Consider the following 27,939-nt stretch of genomic DNA (forward strand, 5'->3'; position numbering starts at 1 on the left):
GGCGGGGCGCCTGGCTGGCTCAGGGGTTAAGGCTCTGTTCTTGCTCAGGCCGGGATCTCCCAGTCCTGGGATAGGGTCCCCATCGGGCTCCCTGCTCAGCGGGGAGCCTGCTTCTGTCTCTCTCTCTAACCCCCTCCCCTGTGCTCTAATACATAAATAAAACTAAAAAAAAAAAAAGAAAAAAAGAAAAAGAAACAAAGAAAATGTCAGGCAGATGACGGGGACCCTACCGGCCTCCAGACTAGAGACAGACTTCTCCTGATGAGCATCCCCCTCACCCCCACAACCTGCCCCAGAAGAGGCTGACCCCCCACAGGGGGAAGAGGCGCTGGGACATGAGGAGTCCACGGGGAGCCCCACTTCCCAGCTCTCTCCTTCTGGGATTTTCCTGTGTCTTCAGGTGGAAGGTGCTCAAGTCCTTAGTTTCCTGGCCTGGATTCTATCGGGAGTTCCTTGGGAGCCCCGTCATCCCCGTGGCAAGATATGCGGTTGATGATGATCCAGGATGCACGGCTCTCCAACCCCCAAGGGGCCAACTGCAGGCAGAGGGGCCTGAACCTACTCTGCTCCAGCCGCTGGGCCCAGGGATGGGTCACGGGGGTGCGTGACAGGGTGGGCTTTGGGGGGCACCGGGGCAGGAGGAGCTGCCACCTAGGGCAGCACAGCCAGGGGGCGCCAAGGGGACCCCCCAAGGGCAGCACAGCCAAGGGGACGCCCCAGAGGGCAGCACCCCCGTGGCATGGGGACACCCTCCAGTGCCACACCGCGTGTCCCAAGTGCCCCCCCCCACCCCCCGCAGAGGAGCAGAAACCTGCCCCTGCCACCCCACACTCCTCACTCTGCAGCTGACCCCGCACGGGTGACACAGGCGACAACGGGACTCAGAGCGGCCAAGGCCGCAGCACCTGCCGTTCCGCAGGGCATGCATCCCATGGGACGGGTCACCCCCGCCTACCTTAGGGTCCGGGTGGGAACCTCCTTCCTTCCCGACGGCATCAAGGTCAGTGACCCCTCGGCTGAATTCCAGGCCGTCGTTCCCGGGGAGCGGACCCTCCACCGCGTCGATGTCTGTCTCCTCTGCGGTGGCCGTGGACGCCCTCTCGGCCCCGGGGAGCTGGCGGCCTGCGGGGGGACGGAGGGGACGGAGGGGACGGAGGGGATGGGGAGCGCCGCCAAGAACTTGGTCCGCGCTGCCCAGCCCGCCCCGGGGAGGGGGCATGTGACAGATCCGAGGCCCGCACCCCGCGGAGCCGGGCTCCGACCTTGGGGCCAAGCACGGAGGTCAGGAAAGGGCCTGCAGCGGGAAGCACCCCGCCCACCGTCTACACCCCACTTTTTGCCTCCCCACTGGAGGCGTTAGCTGCGCTCAACATAGGCATGAAAGTCCTGCCATTTCTCAAGTCCCTTCATCCCCGGTTCCTTTCTGCCTCTTGATTCTATGAAAACCTGGCGATTCCCTGGCATTTCCTGGGAGCGATCTTCCTTTCTCTACGTTTGGCGTTAGGCTCCCTACTACTATACTCAACTAAGATTGCTGAAAAGATTTCGGAAACCAAGAACCGAGGGTAAAATGGAACAGGGCTCACGTCAGCAGGAAACGCGGGGAGCCAGCTCCCTCCCGGAGCAGCCAGGCCTGGGTCAGCTGAGGCCCTGCCTTGCAGAACAAATACTACTACTGCTTTTTTTTTTTTTTTTTTAATATTTATTTATTTAAGTAATCTCTATACCCGGCATGGGGCTTGAACACCACCCCAAGATCAAAAGTTGCCCGCTCTACCAACCGAGCCAGCCAGGTGCCCCTGGAACAAATAGTCCTAACACGTCTCCTGTGCAAACCCACAAGAGTCATCCAGGGAAGCAAGCCCAGTGCTCGGAAAGGCAACGGGGTGCTTGGCTTTCCCTCCCGCTGCTCGGGGACCTGGGACTTGGCCCGGCAGGGAGCGAGCAGCGGGCAGGAGCGCAGAGGGCAGGCTGCTTCCCACCACAGCCCCGCGACCGGAAGGGGCCTTCCCGGTGGCCACGACGCTGGCCTGTGACACAGAGGGCTGGCTCGTGGCTAGTTTTCAGCAGGTGGATGGGGCTACAACGTACGCATGGATGCTCTGTGCCAGTGTGGAGACAAACAGGGTGAGACGCAGGTGCGTGAGCAGGTCCCCAGCATCCGTCTGTGGGTGCACCTGGCATTGGGCGCCTGGCCTTCTGCTGCACCCCCTCCCCCAGTCCTGAGGCCCGGGCTGGATCTCACTCCTGTTTCCCAGGGGTCTGGCACGGGGAACGTATTCAATAAGCACTAACAAGGGAAAATCGTGTCATGACAGGGGAGGGGGCTGCCCCCCACCCCCATCCTGGAGTCCCTAAACACACACAGTGTTTGGAGACGCCCAAGCCAGAAGTCTGGGAGGATCAGAAACTCTCAGGTTCCGGCTCTGCTTCTCAGGGAGCCAGACTCCTCCGCCTCCGAGCGTGGGCGACGGGAGGTCCCAAACCAAGGCCAAGGAAGGGGACTCACAAGCCACGGGGCTGCTGAGAGACTCCCTGCCACCCCGTGGGCTCTCGGATGATGGCGTCTGATGTCCTGGACCTCACCTGTGGCTAAAGGGGGGGGTCAGTACGGCAGCAGACCTGTCAGAGCCACGAGGGCTCTGGACGCCGTGCCTGTTGGCGTCTCCGGTAAGCCAAGGCCTAGACGGTGCGCCCACAGCGAGCGGGCTTCCTCAGTCCTGACCGACAAGGGGGTGGCGATGTCGTATTTGCAACTTTCCTGGCACCAAGAAGCTTAAAGGACGAGAGTCGAGATGCAAAACCCTCAGCAACCCCGGGCACGCCGCAGTCGCCCCTGGAAGAGGGAGCCGCGCACCTGGAAGAGGCTCGGGGTGGGGGTAGCGCTGCTTTCTGAACCGCTGAGCCTATTTCCACCCGGGATGAACTCAACTCTAGGAACCGCCGGGCAGACCCGATTTCATTTACTCGGTTAAGAATCTGTAAAGCACTTGTATGTGACAGACCCGCCGGGCGTGTAAGGATAAGTGAGCAAAGGCTTCCCCAGCCTGATGGAGGAAACACACGAGGCAGCAGGACGCTGCAGGAGCCCGGGGCCCCTCAGTGGGGGCTGTCGCGGGTGCGGGGCGACAGCTAACCAGAGGGCGGTTAGGGCCAACGCCACCTGAGAAGGCTCAGCAGCTAAGGCAGGTGGAGAAGCGGGCGTGGGGCGGGGAGCACGGGGGCAGGGGGTAGTCACTGCAGGCGGGGGGCAGAGACACAGCCAGCGGCTCTGTATGGAGGGACCCAAGCAGGAGGGCTCGGGATTTTGACAGAGCACAAGCAGGCAAGTCATACCAAGGGATTTTCATCTTTTCACATTTCAACCCCAGAGACGATGTGGAGGATAGATCTAGAAGGACGACAGAGAAAGCAATACCCCAGGTGGGAAGGAGGAGGGCTGACACCAAGGGGGTGGCAGCAGCAGAGGAGGGAACAGATTTGAAAGGGGGGGCAGCAATCACACGACAGGGTGACAAACTGTGGTGGGGGAGGACGGAGAGCAGTGGGGAGGGGAGTATGCGTAAGAGTTCTGAAATTTCTGAATTAGGGGACCTGGTCGGGAGGTTTCAAGAGGAACAGAGTAGGGGCACCTGGGGGCTCAGCGGTTGAGCGTCTGCCTTCAGCCCAGGGTGTGACCCCGGGGTCCTGGGATCGAGTCCTGCATTGGGCTCCCCGCAGGGAGCCTGCTTCTCCCTCTGCCTGTGTCTCTCATGAATAAATTAAAAAAAAAAAGAAGAAGAAGAGGAGGAGGAGGAACAGAGTTGTGGGTAAGAGGACACGCTGGGTTTTCAACCTGCTGGAATCACAAGGTCTGTAACAGCCAAGTGGAGATACAATCAGCTGTTGGATGCAAGGTCTGGCCTGGAAAGAAACATCAGTTGAAACCATGGAAGTCAGAAAAGAACAGCAGGGATGGAGCCCGGGAGAGATGCAATGGATGTTGCAAAGTGAGGAGGAGATTAAAAAAAAAAAAAAAAAGGCAAGGTGGTGTGTGCGTGCGTATGGGAGGTGCCCCCGCCCGTGCTGAACCGGGCACAGAGGGCTGTCCGTTTGCTAGCGAGGGGCCCTTCGGTGACCTTGACTGGTGGTCTCGAGAAGGGCTGGCAGGCAGCAGACGCCACATCCCTGGAGGCTGAAGGGATAATGGGGGGCGGGGGTGCAGGGAAGAAGCTGCACGAGTGCAGATGAATCCGGCAAGAAGCCCAACGATGAGGGAAAGAGATAAAGCTGGATGTGGTTTTGTTTTGAAGATGAGAAAGGCTTGACCTTATCTGTGTGCAGTGGGGAAGGAGTCAGCCTTGGCGGAAGGCTCAGGTGACCTCCGGGCGCGGACAGCGGTGGTGGCCTGGCGCTCAGGAAGCAGGTGAAGGGTCGTCCCGGCTGGGAGGAGGGCTCTGGCCACGGGTGGAGGCCGGGCACGTGGCCTGCGGTGGCCAGGCCGAGCCGGGTGACCCCAGCAGCCAGGGGAGGAACCGTGGAAGGCTGCTCTCGAGGGTTTGGGGGGCCCGGCCGGCGCCAGGGGCTCAGCGCCCAGCTGCTGTTGGGTCAGCGCACAGCTTTTCTCCACGTCGATTACACGGTGACAAAATGGGTTCGTAAAAGCACGAGAGGTTATCCGCTCAGTGACGAAGGGCTGGAAGTGGCCACTTTTAGGCCTCAAAACCGCAAGAGTGACAGCTTGAATGTATACGGCACGTCCTACAGGCCAGGCGCTCCTTTGCGGGGTCTCACCTGTATAATCGTGCATCCTCAGAAGGGCCCTCAGGGGGCACTGACAGATAAACCAAGGCACACGGTGGGGAAGGAGGGCGCGGGGGCGGCTCCAGGCCCGGTGCTCGGAACCGCGGTGGCACCTGCTGCCCCCGACCCCCAGCTCGCAGCCCCCACCTGTGGCCCACTGTCCCTCCTCGTCTTCCCTGCTCCCCCCACTTTGCTCTCGGATGATCTTGTCTATCTGTCACAGGTCTGTACCCATGAGCGAGGTATCGGGGGCCCGTTCGGTTGCCCACGGTTTACCCAGAATCGAGCCTGGCACACGGGGGAAGGAGACAAACACCTGTCGCCGGAGGACGCAGGGAGAACAAAGGACGGGGCAGCGGTCCCTGGGGATGGAGAAGCAGGGGCGGCGGGACCTGGCAGTGCGCTTCCAGGTCTGCACCAGCACCACGTCCAGGTCAGCAGGTACACAGCAGGCAGCCCCCAGTCCACCGCTCCCCGTCTCGATGGCCAGTTCCCTTTCCAAGCAGCTCTATTCTGCCAAAGGGCTCCGGGCCCTTGCCCACGCCGGATGGCTGCCGTGGGAGGAGGATGCCTCCGGAGGAACGGGACCGCTCCCGGGAAACCCTCTCCAGGAGTCCAAGAAAGCACACAAGGCCAAGAGCAAGGAGAGGGGAAGGGCAGCAGCGGCCCCGCCTGGCTCGGAGCCCCAGGGATGGCCCAGGGTGGCCGCTGCCAGAACGTACAAAAGACAAACCTCCCCGAGGGTAGGGAACCGTGGAAAGAACGGGGGCGGGCGGGGGAGGCGGCGCGCACAGTGAAGGTGAATGCCGTCTGAAAAGCATGGCTGGAACCCAGCTGGCGATGGGCTGGCATCAAAGACACCAAAGCCTGTGCGCCGTCCAAGTCCTCCGAGTGTACGGGTCCCCCGGCACAGTGGCGGGCCTGCCGTCCCATCCCATGGGGGCGGCTCCAGCGGAAAGATAAACGCTGCAGTAAATGGAAAGCTAACTAATGTGGAAGCAAGATTCTTGGGGAAAAAAAAAAAAAAAACGCACATGCACACCGCAACCAGCAGTTCTACTGTGGTGCCCCCAAGGTGCCCCGTCACAGACAAAAATCCTAACGCGGTCAATAAAGGCCCCTGGGGGAGGCACTTATGGAAAGAAGAGACGTGTTCCTCGTGGTTGACGGCCCATGAACAAGCAAGTGGGGCTGGAAAGAAATAGGAAAGGACTATGGGGCTGGGCAGTAAGCAGGTTTCCTTGAGGAAGAAAGGCTGCCCAGCCCAGACCCGTGGCATCCCAGATGCTGGTGCTCAAAGTAGGCTTAGCCCCGTGCGAGAAACCCTGCAATCAGAGGGCACCCTAGTGATTTGACTCAGACCTGCCCTAAAGCCAACGGGACCTGAGAGATGCTCCTGTCTACCTCCTGCCCTGCAGAGATGGGGCAGGTCGGGCACGCCAGACCCAGAGCCACAAAACTAGCTCATGTGTCATGTGTATCTGAGTACAGTTGGCCCCTGAACATCATGGGGGTCAGGGCTCTGACCACCCCATGCAGCTGAAAATCCACGTGTAATGTCTGACACCCCCGCAACTTAACCTCATGGCTGTGTCAACAGGCGATTAACACGTATTTTGTAGATCACAGGTAATAAGCTATATTTCTAGAATACAAAAGCTAGAGAACAGGACGTGTTGCTAAGAATGAAGGCCGTCGGGACAGGGAGTGGGTGGAGATGTGGGAGCGGGGCCTCGGGGCGAGCAGAGAGCTGATGGTGACGGTGGCTGTGAGGTTGAGACCACCGTGGCTGTGGCCACCCAGCTGTAGCAGATGGTCAGCATCGCAGCAACAGGCCTGCCAGCCACGGCACCTCTCCTCTTACCACCTTTTTGGGGACAGTTTTCTCAAATAACATTAATATACATGAGACCTCGGCGACCTGGCTTCCCCCACGTACCACCGTCCCTAGGACGTTCTACGTGTGCAAACATCCAGTCCGGTGTTGTTTCTTCAAAGGTTAAGACGTCAGAGAGTGGAGAGTGTATTCTTAAGGGGGTCACCCATGGCTGGGATGCGCTTTCTGTATAGCCTCCTGGCATCCCTGCAGAGCGGGCAAGTGACAGGGCCTGCCCCCTCCTTGTGTAAGTGACACAGCCCTTTAGAGTGATGTATATTGCACCACGAAAATACACATACACATGGCAAGGAACTGGCTCGTGTGATCATGGAGGTGTGGCAAGTCCAAAATCTGTCAGGCAGGCGAGAGACCCAGGGAAGAGAGGCAGCCCAAGTCCAAAGGCCATCCGCTGGCAGCGCTCCCTCTTTGCTCTATTAAGGCCTTCAACTGATTGGTTGAGGCCCATCGACATTATGGAGGGGGCTCTGCTTTACTCAAAGCCTCCTGATTTCAATATTAATCTTGGGGCGCCTGGCTGGCTCAGTCGGCGAAGCATCTCCCTTCGGCTCAGGTCACGATCCCAGGGTCCTGGGGTCTAGCCTCACGCTGGGTTCCCTGCTCAGTGGAGAGGCTGCTTCTCCCACTCACCCTCCCTCTCTGTCTCTCAAATAATTAAACAAGATCTTTTTTTTTTAAATGTTAATCTCATCTGAAAAATACCTTCACAGCAACATCTAGAATAACATCCTATGTCCTATGTGTCTGGGTCTGTGTCTGAGCTTTCTGTTCTGATCCATCCAGGGACACATTCACTCATCGGTACGGTTTTACCTAGTATGGCTTGACGTTCTTCTGTCTGCAAAGCCACTCATCTGTCATCACTCCCATCTTTTCCAGAAAATTTTCTATTCTTATTTTTCCATATTCGTGTTAAAATAATAAAAGCTAACACGTATCTGGTGTTTGCTACGTGCCAGGCATTTCACATGTATCTGCTCATCCATTGTCACAGTGATCCTATGAGGCGGACACTGCTTTATTCCTGTTTTCTTCCAAAGAGGAAACGAAGGCCCAGAGAGGTTATAAACTTGCCCCCAAATCACACAGCCAGGGAACTGGTGCCACCAGAATGAAAACCAAGGGTCTGCGTGCTCAAGCCTGGATGCACCCTCCCCTGATGGATGTCCCCCTGCATCCCTCCGTGCCCACCTGCGCAGGTGCCTACCTGGGTCCCCCGAGCTGCTGCTGTTTCTCTCGCTCTCTCCATCCTCCTGGCCGTCGGCATTCTGCTGCGTGTGCTGGAGGCTCAGCTTATGGCAGACCTCGAAGGCCTGCCCGACTGTCCGGACGATCCGCATAGCTTGGCTCTGGGAAGGGGAAAGGAGATGAGCAACTGAGGGGCGTGGTGACCCTTTGCAAGGGCCCAGGAAAGGTGATGGATGGGAGAGGACATGCCAGGTCCTGTGTGGACAGAAACTCAGGGGGCAAACAAAGGAAAGAGCTGGAAAAACCAAATGTCGCTCTGATGTCCACATGCTCACAAAGAATAGGGCGGAGATCTTTTTCCTGAGATGGCCCTGAAAGTAGAAACTGACCACAGTTCTGCAACAGTAAGTCCACTGGAAGGACAGACAGCAAATACCCCAATTCTGGACTTAGCCCACGCTTCCTCTCAGGTATAACAAAAGTGGTCGCAATACTTCCAAGTCCTTGGCCAACCACAGTCAAATGTTGGATGCATTCACCACACTCCAAGAAACTCAGCCATCACTTCTTTCCTGCTGGAAACGGGGCATCTCCCTGGTGCCCCAGCCCCGGGGTCATGGGGGAACAGGGCTGGGAAGCCGCCATCTCAACAGCAGAGCCAGCAAAGCCCAGCATCCAAGTCCCCGGACCACCACGGGCCGCGAGCTTGACCAAGGCGGGCCTTCCAATCTCGCCCTAAAGACATCGCTCATCGCTCACTCGGCTCTGTTCTTCGGCTCTTTCTCTTTTCTGTTTTACCTTCTTTCTTTCTCTGTTGGGGCAGAGGTCGGGGGGTAAGGAGGCACTGAGGAGCTATTTCACAGCCCAAGAATAGAGCCTGACCCTAGCTCTCAGCATTCCACTTCTTAACTCGGAGAGGAGGAGACGGGACGAAGAAGCCTCTTCCCCTACAGTCTCAAGTCTGACCCACGCAGGCTGAGAGGAAGAACCACAGCCACGGTTCTCGGTTCATGGCCTGGTCTCCAAGGTGGGGAGTTCATGGACTGTATCCTCAGTCAGCTTTCATTTTCTTCCAAAGCCTGAGTCCAGTACAAGCTAGGAAGAGTTTATGCACGTGGGCTGGGTGAGCTCAGCTCTCGGTCCCCAGGGGTCCCCAAACATCCCGCCACCACAGGCAGCGGCTTATCTAGCCATGGCTGTCACCCTGTGCCTATGTCTGGGATCAGCTACATTGTGGATGACCTGACTCCAGGTCAGCTGTGTCACCTGGTCACGTTCCACACTCACTACAGTATCTGCGGCTCTCAAACCTCAGGGTCCCCTAGGGAGGACATGTGACAAATTCCACCATCCCTGCCCAGTGTCCCTAACTAGCTTTGAGGATGATGCTAAAAGTTGAAAGGCCCTCGAACAAGTGTCCCCGCCCCCCTGCATTAATCTATAGGATTAGACAGGGCTGGGACAGGAGTTCTAATCTTCTCTTCAAAAGGGAGCACTCAGATTTAAATCCAACAGGAAGTGACTTTTCAGAGGATCTGCATTTCTTTTTTTAAAGATTTATTTATTTGAGAAAGAGAAAGAGAGAGTGCACGCTTGCGCACAGAGGGAGAGAGAAGCAGACTCCCCGCTGACCAGGGGGTCCTAGGCGAGGCTCGAGCCCACCATCCCGATATCACAACCTCAGCTGAAATCAAGAGTTGGATGCCCAACCGACTGAGCCACCCAGGCGCCCCATGCACCTGCATTTCTCACGCATCCCCAGCTGGACGGTGGAACACACATCTGAAGAACCTAGACTACGGCTCACGTCTCTGCCGCCTTTATCAAGGACAAACAGAGGGAACATCCTGATCGGTTTCAACCAATTATTTACAGGCTCAAGATGGCCGGAGGAAGGGGGCCTGGTGTCAATCCCTGGTAGTCTTTGTGCTTCCTGTTTCCATGTCAGTACACTCACTGTCATAAGCAGCTGACCCTCCCCTCTGATTCCTTGAAGATGTAGGCTTTGGGTTCGCCCATCCTGCCTCCCCCCGTGTTGGAAATGGAATGGGGGCGAGGCTCCTCGCCTCAGGCTCCCACTCCTTACTGCCCGCCCTTCGTGACAGCTGTTCTAGGGACACCTCTGCTACGTCAGCTGAGAGAGTGAATCAGCGATGTCTACAACCTCTCCTCCGACACACAGGGGCACGTATCTGGCTAGCATGCAGGAGAGCACCTCCCACGGTGCTTGGCGTACACCGAGTGCTCAGAAACAGGTTTTGGTGCCAAAAGGCAATAAAGACAGAAAATAAGGGATGCCTGGGTAGCTCAGTGGTTGAGTGTCTGCCTTTGTCTCAGGGCGTGATCCTGGGGTCCTGGGATCAGTGCCGCATTGGGCTCCCCTCAGGGAGCTTCTCCCTCTGCCTGTGTCTCTCATGAATAGATAAATAAAGTCTTAAAAAAATAAATAGGAAAGGCTGAGCTTACTTTATCAACTTCAGAGACATAAAGATATTAAGAGAACTGCATCTTCCTATGTACGTGAGCATCAAGGCGGCTGAACCACCCTCTCTCCCCACAGCTCGCAATAGGAGGAGCAGCCTGGGCCAGATGGTCTTCGGTCTGCACCAGGGCAATGGTTTCCACCATGAGGAAATGGTCGGCCTAGGGTCCTAGATGTGCATTCACGCTAACCGGTTTCCTTTCAGTTTGTGCTTTGCTCCTCTTCCACGTATGTTATATTTTCACTTACAGTAAAGGGACACGGTGGCATGTTCCACAAAGAGCCCTCTGAATGTGAACGTGGAATCAAGCTACGCGGTGACCCGCTTTACAGGATGACCACAAACACTTATGAGAACCGGCCTCCCCGCTCACCACTCTTGGAGTTGGAAGAGGTCAGATGGCTCCTAATTCTCAGAAAAGGCTATGTGAGTTCAGGTGTCCTCTGACCTTATAGGCTTGCCTCCCTTCACTGCTGAAGAGTCTACTTTTGGTAGATTCCTATGTAAGGACCTCATCGGGAGAAATTACTAGAAGGTGGTGAGGAGGGCCAGCCTGCACCTGGCAGGGTTGTCCCTCCCGCCACTGGTGCCATCTGCTCTCTGCACAGCCATGCTGGCTCCCGCCTGCTGGGTCTACCCCGCCCAGGGCCCGGGCCTTCTGGCCTTCCAAGCAAAACTGGTTCTGCCTGCAGCCTTGGAATGCAGGACTCACACATGCTAAGACTTAATAGCTAATAAGCCCAGTCTAAGCCCACGAGGGAGAACTCTCGCTAAAAGCAGCTTTCAAAAGAACCCTTTTCATAGGTCCCCATAGGTCACAAGGCGCTGCTTACATCTCATGACCACAAACAGGCCTTTGGAAATCAAAGCGGAGATTTCAAGATGTGAAGGCAGCCGGGTACAAAGCAGAACAAACAAGTGGCACGTTGGGAAGGCAGCCTTGTCCAGTTGGAGAAACTGGCCATTCTCTGGAATCGACTAGCTTTTTCAAAAGCATCTCTGTAACTGCGTTATTTCTGCATGAATCCAGTTTAGTTTCACCTAAGCCCTCTGAAGACCCTTGGCCACATGGATCGAATCTTCTTGTCCAAAAGTCATTTTTCCATCAGCACCCCAAAGCACTCGTGGGCTCTGAGTTGTCAGGATTAGGCTGGATATGGCTGCTTTGATGGTTTTCTTTTTTTTTTTTTTTTAATTTATTTATTTATTTTTTTTTTTTATTGGTGTTCAATTTACTAACATACAGAATAACCCCCAGTGCCCGTCACCCATTCACTCCCACCCCCCGCCCTCCTCCCCTTCTACCACCCCTAGTTCGTTTCCCAGAGTTAGGAGTCTTTACGTTCTGTCTCCCTTTCTGATATTTCCCACACATTTCTTCTCACTTCCCTTATTTTCCCTTTCACTATTATTTATATTCCCCAAATGAATGAGAACATATAATGTTTGTCCTTCTCCGACTGACTTACTTCACTCAGCTGCTTTGATGGTTTTCAAAGCTGGGAAGGACTATCTAACCTCCAGTGGCTCTCTGCTACAGATGGGGGGCACGACAGCTCAGGCGTGGGCCGATCACAGGCAATTTTGTGAAATAGGCCTGGAAAGGAAGTGGTCTTACAACTTGATGCCACTTACCCTCATGACACGGACAAATGGCTTCTTTAAACCATTTTACTTATTCATGCTGACAAAGCCTCCTTCTCCCTCGCCCCCAGGCCCTCCCTCAGTCCAGCACAGAGGTCAAGACACACCCAACAGCTGTCCTCTCTAGTGTGCCAACTGTGGGTGCCAACGACACGCCTAATGGGTGTCGCTACCTGGTGAACCGTAGCGGCCACCGTGAACTAGCACCATGTTCTCAGGGAGAGTGGGCGGCTACTCAAGAGCACACAAGAGGCTGCGGTGGTAGCTTCAGGAAGATGGAAATCAGGAGGTTGATCCCCTGTACTCCAGGGATCCAAGGAAAAATGACAGTCGGTCATGATTTTATCTTCTGTTCCCACGTTAAGCGACCCTGTTGTTGGCTGGCCCTGTAGCCGTTGGGAATCTTCTGGGCGCTACACACACGTGCAGGATGGTAGCTATTCGTGTGATGCTGCAGCTGACTTAATGAACTACCTTGGGCATGTTCCGAATTTCACTGTCCTGGAAAAAGCTCAATATCACAATTCCTGGAGATGACAAAACAAGTCCTCAGGTACATAAAGAAAATGATGAGCAGAAGCCCCAGAATGTAAGGTGCTCGTCGTGAAGATGAAGATGGTGAAGGCAACGGTAAGAAGAGAGAAATGTGGGGCGCTCTCCTTATTAGTCTCCGTTCTCTCTGCTCTCATCTACCGCCCCCTGCCCCCCACACTGGAGACCTGTCCGCCGCGTGCTTCGGCATTCTGGGGGACTGAAGTCCAGTAAGTCAGGTCCAGGACAGCTCCCAGGCTTCTAATTCTTTTTTTTTTTTTTTAAAGATTTTATTTATTTATTCATGAGAGACAGAGAGAGAGAGAGGCAGAGACACAGGCAGAGGGAGGAGCAGACTCCATGCAGGGAGCCCGATGTGGGACTCAATCCTGGGACTCCTGGATTACGCTCTGGGCCGAAGGCAGGCGCTAAAGCTGAGCCAGCCAGGCATCCCCTAGGCTTCTAATTCTTTTCATCTCTCACAGCAATAAAGTCCAGTGCCCTTACCTTGAGCTGAACTACCACAGAGTCTCAAAAAAAAAAAAAAAAAAAAAAGAACTGAAGATCATGTTTCTTTAATGTTTTCCCCCCCTTTTTGAAATGTAGTAAAAGATTTAAGCTTGTATCTATTAAATGACTGCAGTGTATAGAATTCACAATGCTGAAGCAAGAAAATATATTTGGACTTCTACACAGAGGAAGATCCAAGGGATGAAGTCTCTGAAATGGGAGATGGGTGAGGATTCTATCCAGCAGGTTATGGGATGGCCTTGATCTATAATTTGATGGAGGCAATGCCTGGGACACTAGAATATTGCTCACTATGGAGAAAGCTTAGTTTCAAAGTGAGTGTGACTTTTGACATTGACAGGAGACAGGGGATCTTAAAATTTCCAGTAGACTGCTGGGTTCCTCCTTGTACTCTGCTAGTCAGTGAGCCACAGTACCATAGAGCAAAGGTGGCTGGGTTACAACCTCAGTACTGACAGTAACCACCCAGGTGACCATGAGCAAGTTCATTTGCCTTTCCAGGTGCTGAGTTCCTCATCCATAACCAGAAGTTTGGATCAGATGAGTTCTGAGACCTGGGATTTCTGTATTTTGACCTCCCAACCCCATCCCATCACCCCAACATTTAAGACTCTTACTCTAAGCGTAGAACCTTCCTCTCCTTCATCCTAAACTTGGCCAGGCAAGTGACTTATTGTTTAGCACATGACTATCGTCATCTCTCAAAATCCACTGCAAGCTCTCAAGGACAGTGAAACTTCTCAGCTGTGGCCCCTAATCTGATGGTGACAGCATTACGGGAGGAAGTAATTTCTCCCAACCCAAACCAATTGAGCTGTGATTGCAGGCAAGATGATTTCAAGGAAGCTGCCCGTGAAGATAACGGGGAGATTCCTGCCGCTTCTGTTAATCACCAACACTTCACGCACTGATGCGCTAATAAGTATAGTCACACTTAATCAGGGCCGACAGCCTCCTCCTCCTGGGGCCAGGAGGAAAAGACAGGAGGGCGACATCCACTCCACAGGAGAGGTCAAGAGGCCGTGCAAGAGGCAAGAGGCCTTGCAAATGAATACTATCATTATACCTCCCCAAGGAGGGGAAACAGGATGCCGTGGTGTTAGGAAATGTCTCCACTGGATGCTCTGGGCGAGGGAAAGACCCACTGCCAGCCTTCCGTTCTCGCAGTCGTCTGCACGATGATGGGACAGACACCACACTTCCACAGACACAGGCCGCCAACAATCCTGGCAATCCTTCCCAGTCACACAGGACTTGGTCCTGAAGATCCATCCGATCACCTCACACAGGACAACCTGCATTCCTGAGATGCCTTTCATCTTACTTGCTGGCTGGGGAAGCTCAAGTCCAGAGGCTTCTTTTGTGACTTTCCTGTAACAGGGTTTAGTGGCCAAAGCTCCTGGGTGAGGAGATGGGAAGCCCAGTTCTAAGGTCAGTGGGCCCTGGGGACTCACTGTGTGACCAATGGTAGCTACTCCCTCGGGCCCTCTCCTTCCCCAGCTACACAACGGAGTCGATATTGACCTACACAGATAGTGAGAGAAAAAAAGGAAAATTGAGGTCAGAGTGACTTGGGTCATTGAGAGTTGAGGAGCTCTCCATACCCAAATGACAAGTGCTGTAGACTGTCATCGCAAATAGGTTGTTGGAGACCAAAGCTACTCCTTATTATGCAAATTCCTGATGGAAAAGAGTAAAGTGGAGTGGTTAAGAGTCAGACTCTCCGGGTTCAGTTCCACTCATTATGACTTATGTCCCTTAAACGTCTGTTTTCCGGTCTGTAAAACGAAGAGCGTGAGAGTACCTACCTCCCACACCTGCCTCAGGCACGAAACAAGGTAACTCACGCGGAGAGTTCAGAAGAGTCACAGGCACATAGCAGGGAACCGAAACAGAGGACTCCATATGAAGCGAGAACTGGAGTAACCCAGAGTCCTAGAGGGCTAGCAGGTGGTATGCAACCTTCCTGCCATCTCTGGCTGGCTAGCTCCTGATGGGAGCCTTAGAGGACAACCGCACTGGCCACGGGCGTGAGCCACCTGTGTGAGGATCCAGATACGGAATCACGATCGTGCCGGAGTGAGGCACAGGGGCCCTCCAGCAGGAAGGTGGAGACCCCTCACCCATCCTGTCAGCCCACAGGAGAGACAACCCTGCTCCCCAGCGGGGAGGTAAGGGCGACAGCCACCTTAGGAGCCTGGCATGGGGAACGCGTCATGGGTCCGCACACAGGGGCCATGGCGTGGTCTGAACAGCTACACCCAAAGCCCTGACGCAGCGTGGCGCTCCTCTGAGGTTTTTCTACACTATGATCAACGAGAAGGCTCTGGAGAACATCTAGGCCTTCTGGCTGCCAGTCCAGAGATCCCCCTTGTCGACCTCCAACTATCCCCAAACATCCCTGCAGGACATTTGCCCGGGGCACACAGTCCCTCTCCCCTGCCCTCCTCACTTCAGAAGTATTCCTCTGTGACCGGCCAATTAAAACTCTTTCCCAAGTTAACTGTCTCCTCAGACCCAGAGTGCCTTACAAGATGGTAAGTCTAACCAGGAGAAGTGTGCGAAACCTTTGCAGGCAGGCCCCCCACCTCCCCAGGTCTGCTGGCTTTCCCTGCACCACTCACTCGTCTCTACTGGCTGGGAATCCGGCCCTTCCACCCCATAGCTCAGCAGCAGCGGGGCTCACAGGCCAGGCTGTCTGGGCACCGTTCCTTCAGCGGCATGGCTGCAGGCCAGCAAAGGGCCTGAGAACCCACTCTTCCCAGAGCTACAGTCTCAGCAGGTGAGGGGAAAGGCGACACGGGAAATAGAAGAGCCAGAGATCCGAATTAGCTCCGAGAGCCAGGAGACGGGGAGCAAGCTGAATTGATTAGGGCGCCGGGTGACCGTCACTCCTTTGTCACTGGGTAAAAAGAACTTAATTCTGTGCTTTGAGTTGGAGGTCAGAGAGAGTTCCAGTGGGTGCTGCCCCCCGACTCGGGTTGCCCCCACTGTGCTCGATCTGAAGGCAAACCAAATACCCTTTACCTAGGTCTTGCCGCTCAGAGTGCTTTCGTTCCGCACGTCTCGCGGACGCTAGCCAGCGCCTATTCACGGGACCGTGGGCAGGTGGTTTCGGCTCTCCGAGCTTCCGTTGACTCATCTGAGACACGGGGGGTGAAACTTAACTTGTCTTCACTCCGTCACAGAGGTTTTATAAGGATCAAGTAAGATGAAATACTAAAGTACTTGGTAAACGATAACGTGCCATTTGTGGCTGTCATAAATCCCCAGGCCCACGTGGTCCGGGCCCCGGACGGACCTGGCGTCAGCTGGACAGCTGGGCCACTCAAAGTGAATTAAAAGGGGATTGTAATTTTTGGTTGCACCTGTCAAAGCACATTACAGATGATCCAGTTCTTAACTCTCAGGGACGCTTTGCATTTCCCAGATCCCCTGCATCTTGCAAAGCTGTGGAAGAGCCTCTCAGCATCCCAAGCCTTACGTGCTCATCCGCAGCCCCTCTGGCTCTTCTCTCTCTCCCACTGCCTCCTCCTCTCCGATACGAAGCTCAGCTTAGCCCCACTTACACACTTTGCACCCCGCTGTGCTGTATTACCTAGCAGTGAAGTCTGGCAACTTGCACATTCCTTTCTACCTTTCCAGTTCTAGCTCCTTCCATGCAAATCCCATGATTTGCATTAAAAGGCCTGGGAACAGGTGACCATGGGCACCAATCTCCATAGAGGAAGCAGCTAAATCAGCAAAGTAGGATCCTCCTTATGAAGACAAGGTGGGTGGGTGGGTGGGTGGGTGGGTGGACTGGACGCATATATTGGTAAACCTGGACCCTGTCACGTATTATTCTTCTTATGCCCACTTGACAAGGTGCCTACAAATCTATTAAAGATGCTTTACGGTAGATGATGTCACACAGCATCCAGGAAGGGGTATGCAGGAAGGAATTCGGAAGTCGTCCTCACAGAAAGCTGCGCTCGGTGGGTCTGTGACCAGGACGGCAGACCTGAATGGAATCTCAGAGGCACAAATAAAGCGTTTTCCAAATCCCTTCTCCGGGGAAAATAGTTCGCAGGGTATTACAGAGATTACATGGCAAAAGCACGATTCCGTGGCTGAATCAGTGCGCGAAACGCTGGGTTAAGCAGAGTTAAAGGGGTTTCTTGAACTTTAAGACTTCCAAGCAAATTCAAAGATAGTTTTAACGTGGAACAGATCGGATGGTAAATATTTCACAAGAGACATTTTAAGAAACTCTGCTTTTGACTCTCTTCCTTGTTTTACAGACAAGGGAGCTGAGACCCACAGGGGACAGTGACCCACATAACATGCCTCAGGGCTCTCGTGGTGGGCGTGCGTGGAGGGGGTGAGACCCCAGGTTTCTAACCCCAGTTTTGTGCTAAATTCCTGGAGAAGTGATAGAAAAAGCCACCTGCCCAACTGCCAAAGTTGCATTTCCTCAAGCATCAATGTCACCTTCCCCAAAATAACCATCCAGGGCCACCAGCCTCGCAGCCGGAGTCCACACTCCACTCCACGTGTCATGATTTGTAGGCCCCCAATCGATATACAAACTCATGACGAAAGGTCACTCAAGTCAACAGCCGTGCTTCTTGCCTACCACACGCCAAGGTGAGCATCGCTCCTGGGGCGATCCACCTGTCCCGCTCCAGAGCCCTCATCCCATGGTGGAGACCTCTCCAGGTGTGCGCATGTCAGAGGAAAATAAAAAAATGACCGATGACTGCCCCTTTACCTTCTTCTTGGATTTAAAGACGTTACACCTGAAGATGTTGCTGGCGCCATCTCGAGCGATGTAGCTGAAGATCTTCAGGTCTTGGGAATCGTGAGAGACGTAGAAGATCCTATGGGAAGAGTAACAGAAAAAGGCATCAAAGACGGCATTAGGTTCGAATCTCCTACAAGGAAACCTGTGTGTAAGGACGCGCCGAGGACGGCGCTCACAGCTTCCTGTGAAGCCACAAGCAGGCGGCACTGTCAACGGGCCCCAGGAACAACCTGGCGACTTGCATCCCAGGATCTAGCGGGCCCACCTGGTCCCACGCACGTTGGGCCGCCACTTAGCAGAGAGAGGAGGGGATCTGCAGTCATAGCGGCCACTTTGCCACTGAGGGTCCCCAGCAGGGCTACCGGGAGGCCGAAATAACGAGCGAAGTACCTTCATACTTTCACCAACACGGTTCCTCAAGAGCCTTGTAACCGAGATGGTCGCCGAGGACCCCAAGAGCCCAGGAGGGACACCCGGAAGGGAAGTGGATACGGAGGACGGTCCTGGCAAGAAAGCCCAGGTCCCCTTGGGGACCACGTGTCTCTGCCCGCCGTGGGGGGGGGAACTCATGTCAGGACACCTCGTGTGTCCACTGGCTGTGAATGATGCAGGTACAAGGTGGCCCTGCTTGTTTAAGGTGGCTTCCAGGAAAGGGACATGGAAGGGACGGCCAACCACGGTTCCTCAGCACCTGCTGCCTGAGGACCCCGCCCACAGCAGTCCTTTGAGACTGTCCCTCGCCGAACGTCTTGGAAGTTTCTCCAGCCTATGGTGCCCCCCACTGAATCAGCGTCCTGGTGATCCTCCGGCAGACAAGGCCTGGACGACGGGCCCGGATCCATGCAAGCTGTAAGTGGGAGCAGCCCGGGCCCCCCTGCCTGGTCCTGGTGGCCGTCCGTGCGACACGGCCTCGAGACGTGGTTCCGTGCCCCCTCCACAGTACCGCCGCCCACAGATCCTCCTTTTTCACCCGGAGTTTTGCAACTGCCTGGCGTCTCTCCCTGCTTCCCAGCGCCCCTGTGGCCAACCCGTTCTCCTCCTTGCCAGTAAAATGGTATTTTTAAAGCCACAAACTACATCTCACTATTTCCCCTCTAGAAACTCCTCAAAGGCTCCCTACTGCCCTCAGCATAAAGTCCTAACTCCTGGGCACAGCTGCCTTCCCGCTTCCGTCTCTCCCCAGAGTCCTGGCCTACATACACCTGCCGCTGCCACCGCGGTGACGCACCCTTGGAATCCATCAGGACTCGGTTCAGAGGCGCCTTCCTGCCCCCCAATAGGAGCTGCTGCACCCCCTGGGCTCCCCATGACCACAGCACAGCCCTTGCACCGTGATGTTTACACTGGGGCTCCCTGAAGGAAAGAGGACCACGTCCTGGTGTCCCCAGTGCCAGCACGGTAATCGGCCCACGGAAGATTCCTAACGCCAGCTGAGGAGGGAAGGAGGCATCGTGCTGTCATTAGTGAGCACCCGAGACGTCGGTCTGTCTGGTTTTTCACTGCTCCCCTCCGCCCCTGGGCCCGAGGAAGTAAGGTCAGTTAGTTCAGCTGAATCATACCTAAAACTCCTTCCATTTTCGAGTTTTTTGATTATCACACTATGCCCCAGGGAACAAGACCTGGATTGAAAACAGGACAGAGCGGATATGAAAGAGTGGCAGGCCCACAGGACGGACGGACACGCCAGGCAGCCAGGAAGGGCAGCGAGCGGAGGTTGACTTTCCCTTGGTGGACAAAGCACCTTTCCAGCAAATGTGAGGCCAGCTGGCGTGTGGACACAGGCCCCGTGGACCGGGGCTCTTTGGAGATGGCTCTGCGACCCAATGTGTCATTATTAAAGATAAATAACCAAAAAAAAAAAAAAAAAGATAAATAACCTCCAACCAAAAAAGTCAGCTAGTTGGAGATTTAGAGAAGTGTCCACCCACAGAATCAAGTGGTAGAAAGTTTTGTCATGTGACCTCATTCACCAACAAATTAATCATCCAACCGAGTAAGGCCACAGGTCCCAAATTCCAGATTGAGACACATGTTCCGAGAACCCTTATTTCTCCATACCCTGGTTTTCCTAAGAACTGTGACTGTGTGTGTCGGGGGTGAGGCAGGAGAGGAAGCTAAGACGAGCGCTCCAGTGACTAAGGAAAGCCTTTTCCCCTTCTTCATCTTCAAGCCTGGTGCAGTCCTGACCCTGCTTCCAGAAAGTATCACAATTTCCTGCTTTCAGTCCAATTATCAAAGGTGGGATACCAGAGCGGTTCACTGTATGGTGAGATGGTAGTAACAATGATTACTAAGGTTTTGTGAAGTTTTGCTCCCTTTTCACATTTCTTCAGATTTCTTGTTTTTACTTTAAAACACGCATAGGATTGTAATTTTCACCTGCTAATGGAATGGTTATGCTTTAAAGCTATAGCAAGAGACTTTTCTTTTTTTTTTCTTCTTTTTTATATTTATTTATTTATGATAGACAAAGAGAGAGAGAGAGAGAGAGAGAGAGAGAGGGGCAGAGACACAGGCAGAGGGACAAGCAGGCTCCATGCCGGGAGCCCGAAGTGGGACTCGATCCCGGGTCTCCAGGATCGCACCCTGGGCCAAAGGCAGGCGCCAAACCGCCAAGCCACCCAAGGATCCCCACAAGAGACTTTTCTAAGGGTTGTTCCATCAATGACTGAAATAGAAACAGGATCCTGGAGAAACTGCATGTGGAGCTTATCACAGAATTCAGGCTGACGGAGCGATGAAGAACCACCAGGCCCACCACCAACACCCTCTTCACCTTGACTATTAATCTAAAGTAAACTTGTTTCTCTCAAGAGCACAGGAGTTAAAATAGAATATTGCAAAGACACCTTGCATGGTCATCAGGTCTGGACCCAACCCGGCGTCCCCGTCGCTCAGGATCTGTTGGCGACAGACAACTCACTCCCTGGTAGAGCACCCCCTCTTCGGGACCTTCTCATTACTTGGCAATTCTCGCTTACGTTGATTCAGGATCTACCCACAGGAATGCAGCAGAGGGAGATGGTTGAAAAAGTGCTGGCCCGGGTGTGGGACAGACCCAGATCTTAGGCCCGGGCTCGGCCACTTACTGGTGGGAGATCCTGGTCGTCATTTCCCTGTGGTTCTTGGCCAGCAACACGAGGACGATCATAGCGCTGTACCTCACCCTCAGGGTCTGGAGAACGAATGCACGCAGCGAGAGGAGCTTATAGCAGCAAGGGGTCCGCGAACAGTCAACGCTCTTATTACTCCACACCACTGCCCTACTTCCACCCTTCGGGGCCTTAGAGGATAGAGCTAATCCTTCTTCCAAAGGGCAACCCCTTGAGTATTTGGAAACGATCGCCATCCTTCTATTTACTCCCCTCGCTGTTAAGCTGACATGTTACTCCTTCTTTTCGAAGTTCTCATACGGACCCATTTCCATCACTCACTGCTCCAGCACTTGCACTGGGGGCCATGGGTGAGAAAGATCTGGGCTCAAGTGTTAGCATTTTCCACTTCCCAGCTGTTGACCTCAGGCCAACTCCTCCATTGACGTAACCCCCTTCTCCCTCATTTAATAGGAACATTAACAATCTCTTCGCAGTACTAAGTATTAAAACACTCCCCCCACACACACATTTAACACAATGCCCAGCACATGGCGGGTTGCTTGCCCCAGTCAACAGGAGTTCCCTCTTCCTTGTCAACCTTTTCTGCACATACCCAACTCTCCAGTGACTCTTTCCAATGCCACAGAACTGAGTCATGTTCCTGGCATCTTTGATTGTGTTTTTTTTTTTTTTTAATGTAGTTATAACATCTCACTGCTGCCGCACACTGTGGTCAACCTAGATGCTCAGAGCCGATCTGCACGACTGCTCCCGGGGCAGGTTTCCTAAGTGTACCTGGATGGTCCGTCGTTAGGACTGGCTCCTAGTGATCCTACTCCCTCTTCCAAGCTCTCACGGACCATCCGCTTAATGATCTCTTCTACAAGTTCACTAGTGTGTGATCCCTGGACCCAGATTTTCCTCCTTCCCAAAAAGTGGGATGGATGTTTCATTCTGGCCATCTTCTCACATCCTCATTGTGACTTATGGTGGTAGAATCTCATTAGGACCCCAAGACCCAAGTGCCCGAGGCCCAGATACACTTAAGGGAGGGACACCTGTTTCCTCATGATTTTTAAACATTGGGTTTTCTTTTTTAAAACTTTTTATTTATGAGAGAGAGAGAGAGCGCGGCGCACGAGCAGGAGGGAAGGGTAGAGGAAGAGGGAGAAGCAGATCCCCCACTGAGCAGAGAGCCTGATGCAGGACTCAATCCCAGGACCTTGGGATCATGACCTGAGCCAAAGGCAGACACTTCACTGACTGAGCCACCCAGATGCCCCTAAACATTCTGTGCTTTAAGTCACCCATGTTCTGGTGTTTCTAGTTTGAAGATCAGATAATCCTCTACTGAAGAAAGAGAGAGAGAGAGAGAGAGAAATGGAATCCACAGATGTAGAGTGAGGCTTAGGAACTTCTCCGTGTCCCGTACTACTGTCCCCTGTGGGATTTCTCTCATCCTCAGCCTTTTCCAAGGGCCCACTGCACCCAAAGCATAGCTCGGTCCATCGTGGCTGCTCCTTTGTGCTCACATTTGCTTTTAACCTCTGTTGCACTGTGTACTTTTTAAGGAACACTATATAAAAATACGGGTAGCCGCATGATTTTTCTCCATGGGCTTACATTTTTGGGACCAACTGGAATCACTTATGTTGTACTTCTGTCCTCAAGTGCTCATCCTTTACTGCCTCTCAGTCTCCAGCCCACTGTCACCATCCTTCTCTCTGGATATGATGACCTCTAAAACAGCAGGGTCACCCCCCTACCCAACCTGCTGTTAGGGCTCTGTCCTGCTGTCATCTCCCTGGGCACTGCCTGCCGGCTTTGGAACCTACTGGCTACAGAGAAGGTGAAAAGTCATGAGCAAGGATTCCCGAGTCTACATACATGCTCCCCCCATGCAAGACCCACAGATGTGGAGTCCCACACAAGGGCCCCGCACCTTGTCCTGCTCACAGCCTGCTGGCCGCCTGCCACGGCTCAAAGCGTGGAATCCCAGAGCAGAGGGTCTAGACCCGGCATCGGGACCATGGGCAGTTTTTTTCCTGTTCTCCCAATCCTTGGAATGAGAATAAAAATATCTTCCAGGGCGGTTGTAAAGTTCTGGGAAGGGCAAAGAGAGTGGGTGAGACAGTGGATGGGCAAATAGACTGTACCCCATGATGTGCTGTACAAATACTTTTAAACTGTGAACCTGCAAGTGGAAGAACAAAGAGAAATCATCACTGTTCCCCCCAATGTCACCATCTCTCTGGAGGGTGAGAGAGGGGGTGTCTCCAGCCAGAAGGCAGCACAGATTTTCCTCTTGATGCCCCAAAGGTATGGGTATTATTCCTAACCCAAGAGACACCCCACCAGGACAGAGAGAAATGAACTATGACTGGAAAGATAAGCTACCAAGTAACTTGCAAATGGCAGAGACAAAATCCAGTGGGATCTTCTTTAAAAAAAAAGATTTTTGAGTAATCGTCACACCCAGTGTGGGGCTCGAACCTATAACCCTGAGATCAAGAGTCCCATGCTCCACCAGCTGAGCCAGCCAGGCCCCCCCCAGCAGGGTCTTCTCAAGGCCAGACCTTGAGGAAAGAACAAAACACACTGTGACAAGCACTGTGGACTGACGCCAGGCCCGCCCCGCTGCATCAGACCAGCTGAGGACGGTGCAGCCGTGAAGGCCTGGTCCTGGGAAGACCCAGGGTGACTCTTGCCCCCAGGAGCAAGGACTCCCCTAGGAAGCTCAGCCACCCTCCTCCAAATGAATGTGTTAACCTCCGAGGGCTTGGGGGCAGTTTTGTGTGGGGTGGTAGTTTGGAGGGGGCCCGCTGGGCTCTGCTAGCAGAACCACACAAGGATGCAGAGCAGTGAGCTCCCCCCCGCAGCCCCGGCGCCTGGCCTGAGCGCAGGTGCCTTCCTCTGCCCAGCAGCCCCGCCGCGATCACACGCTTCCACACCTCTGTCCCTGGTCGGCACACTTTTTCCATGCTTCTTATTTTTAATTCAATCTTTAGATAAAATTGACCTTCGTGGTGATCATTTTTCTCTCTTATTATTGCTTTGGTCTGATTATCTTTTCGTCCCGCTGAATCCCCCGGGGCTCTTTATCACGTCAGCTGGTTCTCTTCTGTTACAAATTCCTTCAGTTTCTGTCTTCTTCAGCCCTCGCTGTAGCCATTCTCAATGTGAGGCCTGCCTCCCCCAAATGCTTTCTCAGGCTGCTATCTGGCATGGGGGGATGGGGATGAGCTCATGAAATGGTCCCCCAGGCCCTGGTGGATCTGGTCTGCTTACTTCACAGCCGTCCCAGGCGCTGGGACACACCGTCCACGTTCTGTGCGTCCTCACAGGCCTGCACCCCAACGGCGCAGCCTGGGGGAGCCAGGGGCCCGGGCTAGGAGACACCTCGAAGGGCTGGAAGGGCAAGCCCATCCATTCAACTGCAGGCGGAGAAATGCAAACATGGAGCCCTTCCTAAGGTTTCCTTCAAGGGATAAAAGTATACAAATGTCTAAATTGCTCCTGTGATCTACGGTAGACATAGGGTAAGAGATAAGCAATCAACTGAGTTTTAAAATCTAGTGTGAGGGACGCCTGGGTGGCTCAGTGGTTGAGCATCTGCCTTCGGCTCAGGGCATGATCCCGGGGTCCTGAGATCGAGTCCCATATCCGGATCCCCGTGAGGAGTCTGCTCCTCCCTCTGCCTCTCTGCGTGTCTCTCATGAATGAGTAAATAAATCTTAAAAAAAAATAAATATAATAAATAAATAAATAAATAAATAAATAAATAAATAAATAAATAAATAAATAAATAAAATAAATCTAGTGCGAGTCAGGAGAACACACATTTCTCTTCTGCTAGTCCAGTTAAGGCGGCCCCACGGCCTATCTCAGTCAGGTACGAGCTCATACCACGGCTATTCTTTCCTATGTCCCCCCTAAAATCTCCCCTGCTATACATGAGTCAACCACAAAGCATCACACAGCGCTTTCTAAACGCCGAGCGCTGCGATAAGCTAATTTCCTCTTGTTCGGTACTTGACATGCAGGCTGACACCAGGCCAGCAACCCTCGCCCAAAATCCCCTCGGAGGCTTCAAGGCTAACGTCTCTCCCATGCTGGCAAATTCCCCCAAATAGTTGCCACCTGCTGTCGGCGTTCAGAAACCAAAGGTTAGGGGCGCCTCGGTGGCTCAGTTGGTTAAGCATCCGCCTTCAGCTCAAATCATGATCCTGGGGTCTTGGGATCGAGCCCCAGTCGGGCTCCCTGCTCAGCGGGGAGTCTGCTCCTCCCCTTCCTTTTGTGTGCAGATGTGCTCTCTCTCTGTCCCTCAAATAAATCAAATCTTAAAAAACAAAACAAGCTTTAGGCAGGCCACCAATTCTTTCTCTCCCCGATCTCGCGTCTGTTAGCTGAGTTTGCACATTCGGTGTGTTCATGTCTTCTGGGGTCAGCTTGTCCTTCCCACACTTCTGAGGACACTCAAGCTTCCTGAAGAAACCGCTCTCCTTCCAGAGCCAGAGAGCAGAGCGAAAAGGAGGGGAGTCCTCCCCTTCCCCGTGAACAACGGATCCTCTTGCTTTCAAGACAGGAAACACCTCCCTTCTTCAATGGTATGTGCAGACATGGGTTAGGCACCTGTCTTCCCAAAGCAAAAGAAATCATGATCCAAAGTTCACACTCTTCCTTCCCATGTCTCTACGTACCCTGAGGTCCCTGTGATTTCCTACAACAACAAGGGTGACAGAGCCACAAAGCCTCAGTGGAGGCTACTTCAAGCCACTTAAGACCCAACCCATAGTGCCCTCAACTGCAAAATGGCACGAGAAGAGGTTCATGGGATGGTCACGTGTATCAAGTATCAAATGAAAGGACTTATGCATCATGCCTGGCTCAAAAAATCTTCACCAAATTGATCAGAGTATTTGCTAATCTGCTGTGTGTCCCCCATGTGCCAGGCGATGCTCTAATTGCTTTATATATAAAAAGTCATTGAACCCTCACAGCAGCTCATGAGGTAGGTGCTAGGACTATCACCCTTCTAGAGAGGAGGGAACAGAAGGGTTGCTCAACTTCTCAAGATCACACAGCCAGCTAGTCGGTTTGTCACCTAGGGCTGTCATCATAAATGATCACATCTGGATGGTTTAAAACAACCAAAATGTAATCTCTCACAGTTGGGGCGGTCGGGGGGGGGGGGGGGGACAGAAATCAAGGTGTTGGCAAAGTTGGCTCCTCCTCTGAGGGAGGGTCTCTTCCATGCCTCTCTCCTGGCTTCCGGTGGCTGCCGGCGATCCTGGGGGCTCTCTGGCTTCCCACTGTACCACATCTGCTGCTCCGGGGCTTCATGCCCCCCCACCCCGACTTTGTGCATCCTCTGTGTTTCCCTCTCCAAATCCCCTCTTGTTATAGGGACACCAGTAGGTAGATTGGGGGCCCACCCTGGCGCACTATGACCTCACCTTGTCTGTATTACATCCACAAAGCCCCTCTTGCCAAATAAGGTCACGGTCACGGGTATCAAGGGTGACCCCTTGGACTGATCTTTTCGAGCAGACAATTCGACCCACTATAGTCTCTGGGCCAGAGTCTGAACCTCAGCCGTTAGCCAGGTTCCTAACTCCTACATTGTCTGCTTGTCCACTTAGCTGATTACTAACCGTCACACATCATCTGAATATTACGTTGTCCTATTAGTAGTGTTATCTTTCTACCCAGCTAGAAGATGGTGGTATGGCACACTGATGCCACCTAGGAACTCTGCGTTTCCTTACTCTATTTTCCCAAGGCCTTGAGGCCTTCATTGGTTCTCTGGTTGCCTATAAATTCATCCTCACGTGGGTAAGATGGTCAGTGGACACTCGGGGAGAGGTGCTCGGTTTCTCTGCTATCCCCGATTACCCACCTTCCAACCAAGTTTCTTCAAATAGACCAACCCAGGGATACTATAAATGCTCATCCTAGTTCTTCCAAAGGCAGTCCTCAAATGACCCATCGGGAGCTTCCTGGGATCCTCCCCACGACCCACTCTGTCCTCTGCTCCATCTCCTCCCCACCATCACTTGCTCAGCACGTGGGAACCCTGTGTGCATGATGGGAAATGAGGAGAGGGCACCCACTCCCCTTCGCCGGGGCTCAGAGTACCCGGCTGGCACGACCAGGTGCTTCTCTTTCTCTGATTGCTCTGACCTGCTCGTCTGATTCCACATCAGAGCAGGTCTGAATCTCAGCTCATTGAAGGCGCTTCCTTCTCAGGACTTGAGGACCAGAGAATGTGGGGTCGGAGCAGGTGTCAACAACCCTACCTCTCACACACACCCCAGGACAACGTGTCCTACCACAGCTCCCTCCGTATCAAGATCTAATGTCTTTTTTTTTTTTTTTAATTATATGGAACCATGGATCTTTACTTCCAGCCCACAAACATCATGGAACAGAATGGGGTGGAAGAACTGACATACGCTCGATCTCATTTCAATTTCCAATCACTTTTTAAAAAAGATTTCAGAGGAGGGGGGGGGAGAGAGAACGAGCACAAGCATGTGCACATGAGCAGGGGAGGGGCAGAGGGAGAAGCAGACTCCCCAAGGAGCAGGGAGACCAAGTGGGGGCTCGATCCCAGGACCCTGAGATCATGACCTGAGCCGAAGGCAGACGCTTCACTGACTGAGCCATCCCAGGCGCCCTCCAGTCACTTTTTAATAGTCTTCGGTTTTCCCTTTGGAAGTGTGGGGAAGGGGCAGGATGGGAGGCTGGAGGAAGCCAGGTCCAAGGGTGGGGGGATGGGGGAAGGTGGGAAGGGAAGAAGGTCCTGGCTTGAGGAGTCTTTCTTCCTGCTGTGCTGCTGCAAGCTCTTCCCCTCCTCGGTCTCCCCACTACCCAGGGCAGCTGCTGAGGGATCTCCTCACTACCCCAGGGCACTTGGGGTGGAGGGTAGCGTGGCCTGATTTCATTCCAAGACATGCATTCCTCCTCTACCCACTCCCTCCCCTCTCTACCCCAGACTGT

The 27,939-nt window shown here is 53.7% G+C and overlaps 2 protein-coding genes across 2 annotated transcripts in view; one reads left to right on the forward strand and one right to left on the reverse strand.

The window, feature by feature from the left end:
* The window catches only part of LOC609484 (nitric oxide synthase 1 adaptor protein), a 264,616-nt gene that overhangs the window by 11,690 nt on the left and 224,987 nt on the right, over positions 1 to 27,939 (reverse strand). Inside the window, 3 exon segments of the mRNA XM_038586257.1 lie at positions 956 to 1,122; positions 7,887 to 8,028; positions 17,810 to 17,918. Coding sequence (XP_038442185.1) covers positions 956 to 1,122; positions 7,887 to 8,028; positions 17,810 to 17,918 — 418 coding nt within the window.
* LOC119868058 lies at positions 1,776 to 6,181 on the forward strand. The gene is made up of 2 exons (XM_038586261.1): positions 1,776 to 2,138; positions 5,006 to 6,181. Exons 1-2 carry the CDS (start codon positions 2,094 to 2,096, stop codon positions 5,594 to 5,596), a joined length of 636 nt encoding a protein of 211 aa, XP_038442189.1. The 5' UTR covers positions 1,776 to 2,093; the 3' UTR covers positions 5,597 to 6,181.

This window comes from Canis lupus, chromosome 38 (genome assembly GCF_011100685.1).
Source record: "Canis lupus familiaris isolate Mischka breed German Shepherd chromosome 38, alternate assembly UU_Cfam_GSD_1.0, whole genome shotgun sequence".
Taxonomy (NCBI): Eukaryota; Metazoa; Chordata; class Mammalia; order Carnivora; family Canidae; genus Canis; species Canis lupus.

Excerpts from the sequence above, each read along its gene's own strand:
- LOC119868058 (XM_038586261.1), top strand. The coding sequence starts at position 2,094 with ATGGATGCTCTGTGCCAGTGTGGAGACAAACAGGGTGAGACGCAG. Across the intron at positions 2,139-5,005 it reads ACAAACAGGGTGAGACGCAG|GTCTGTACCCATGAGCGAGG; the intron begins GTGCGTGAGCAG and ends TATCTGTCACAG.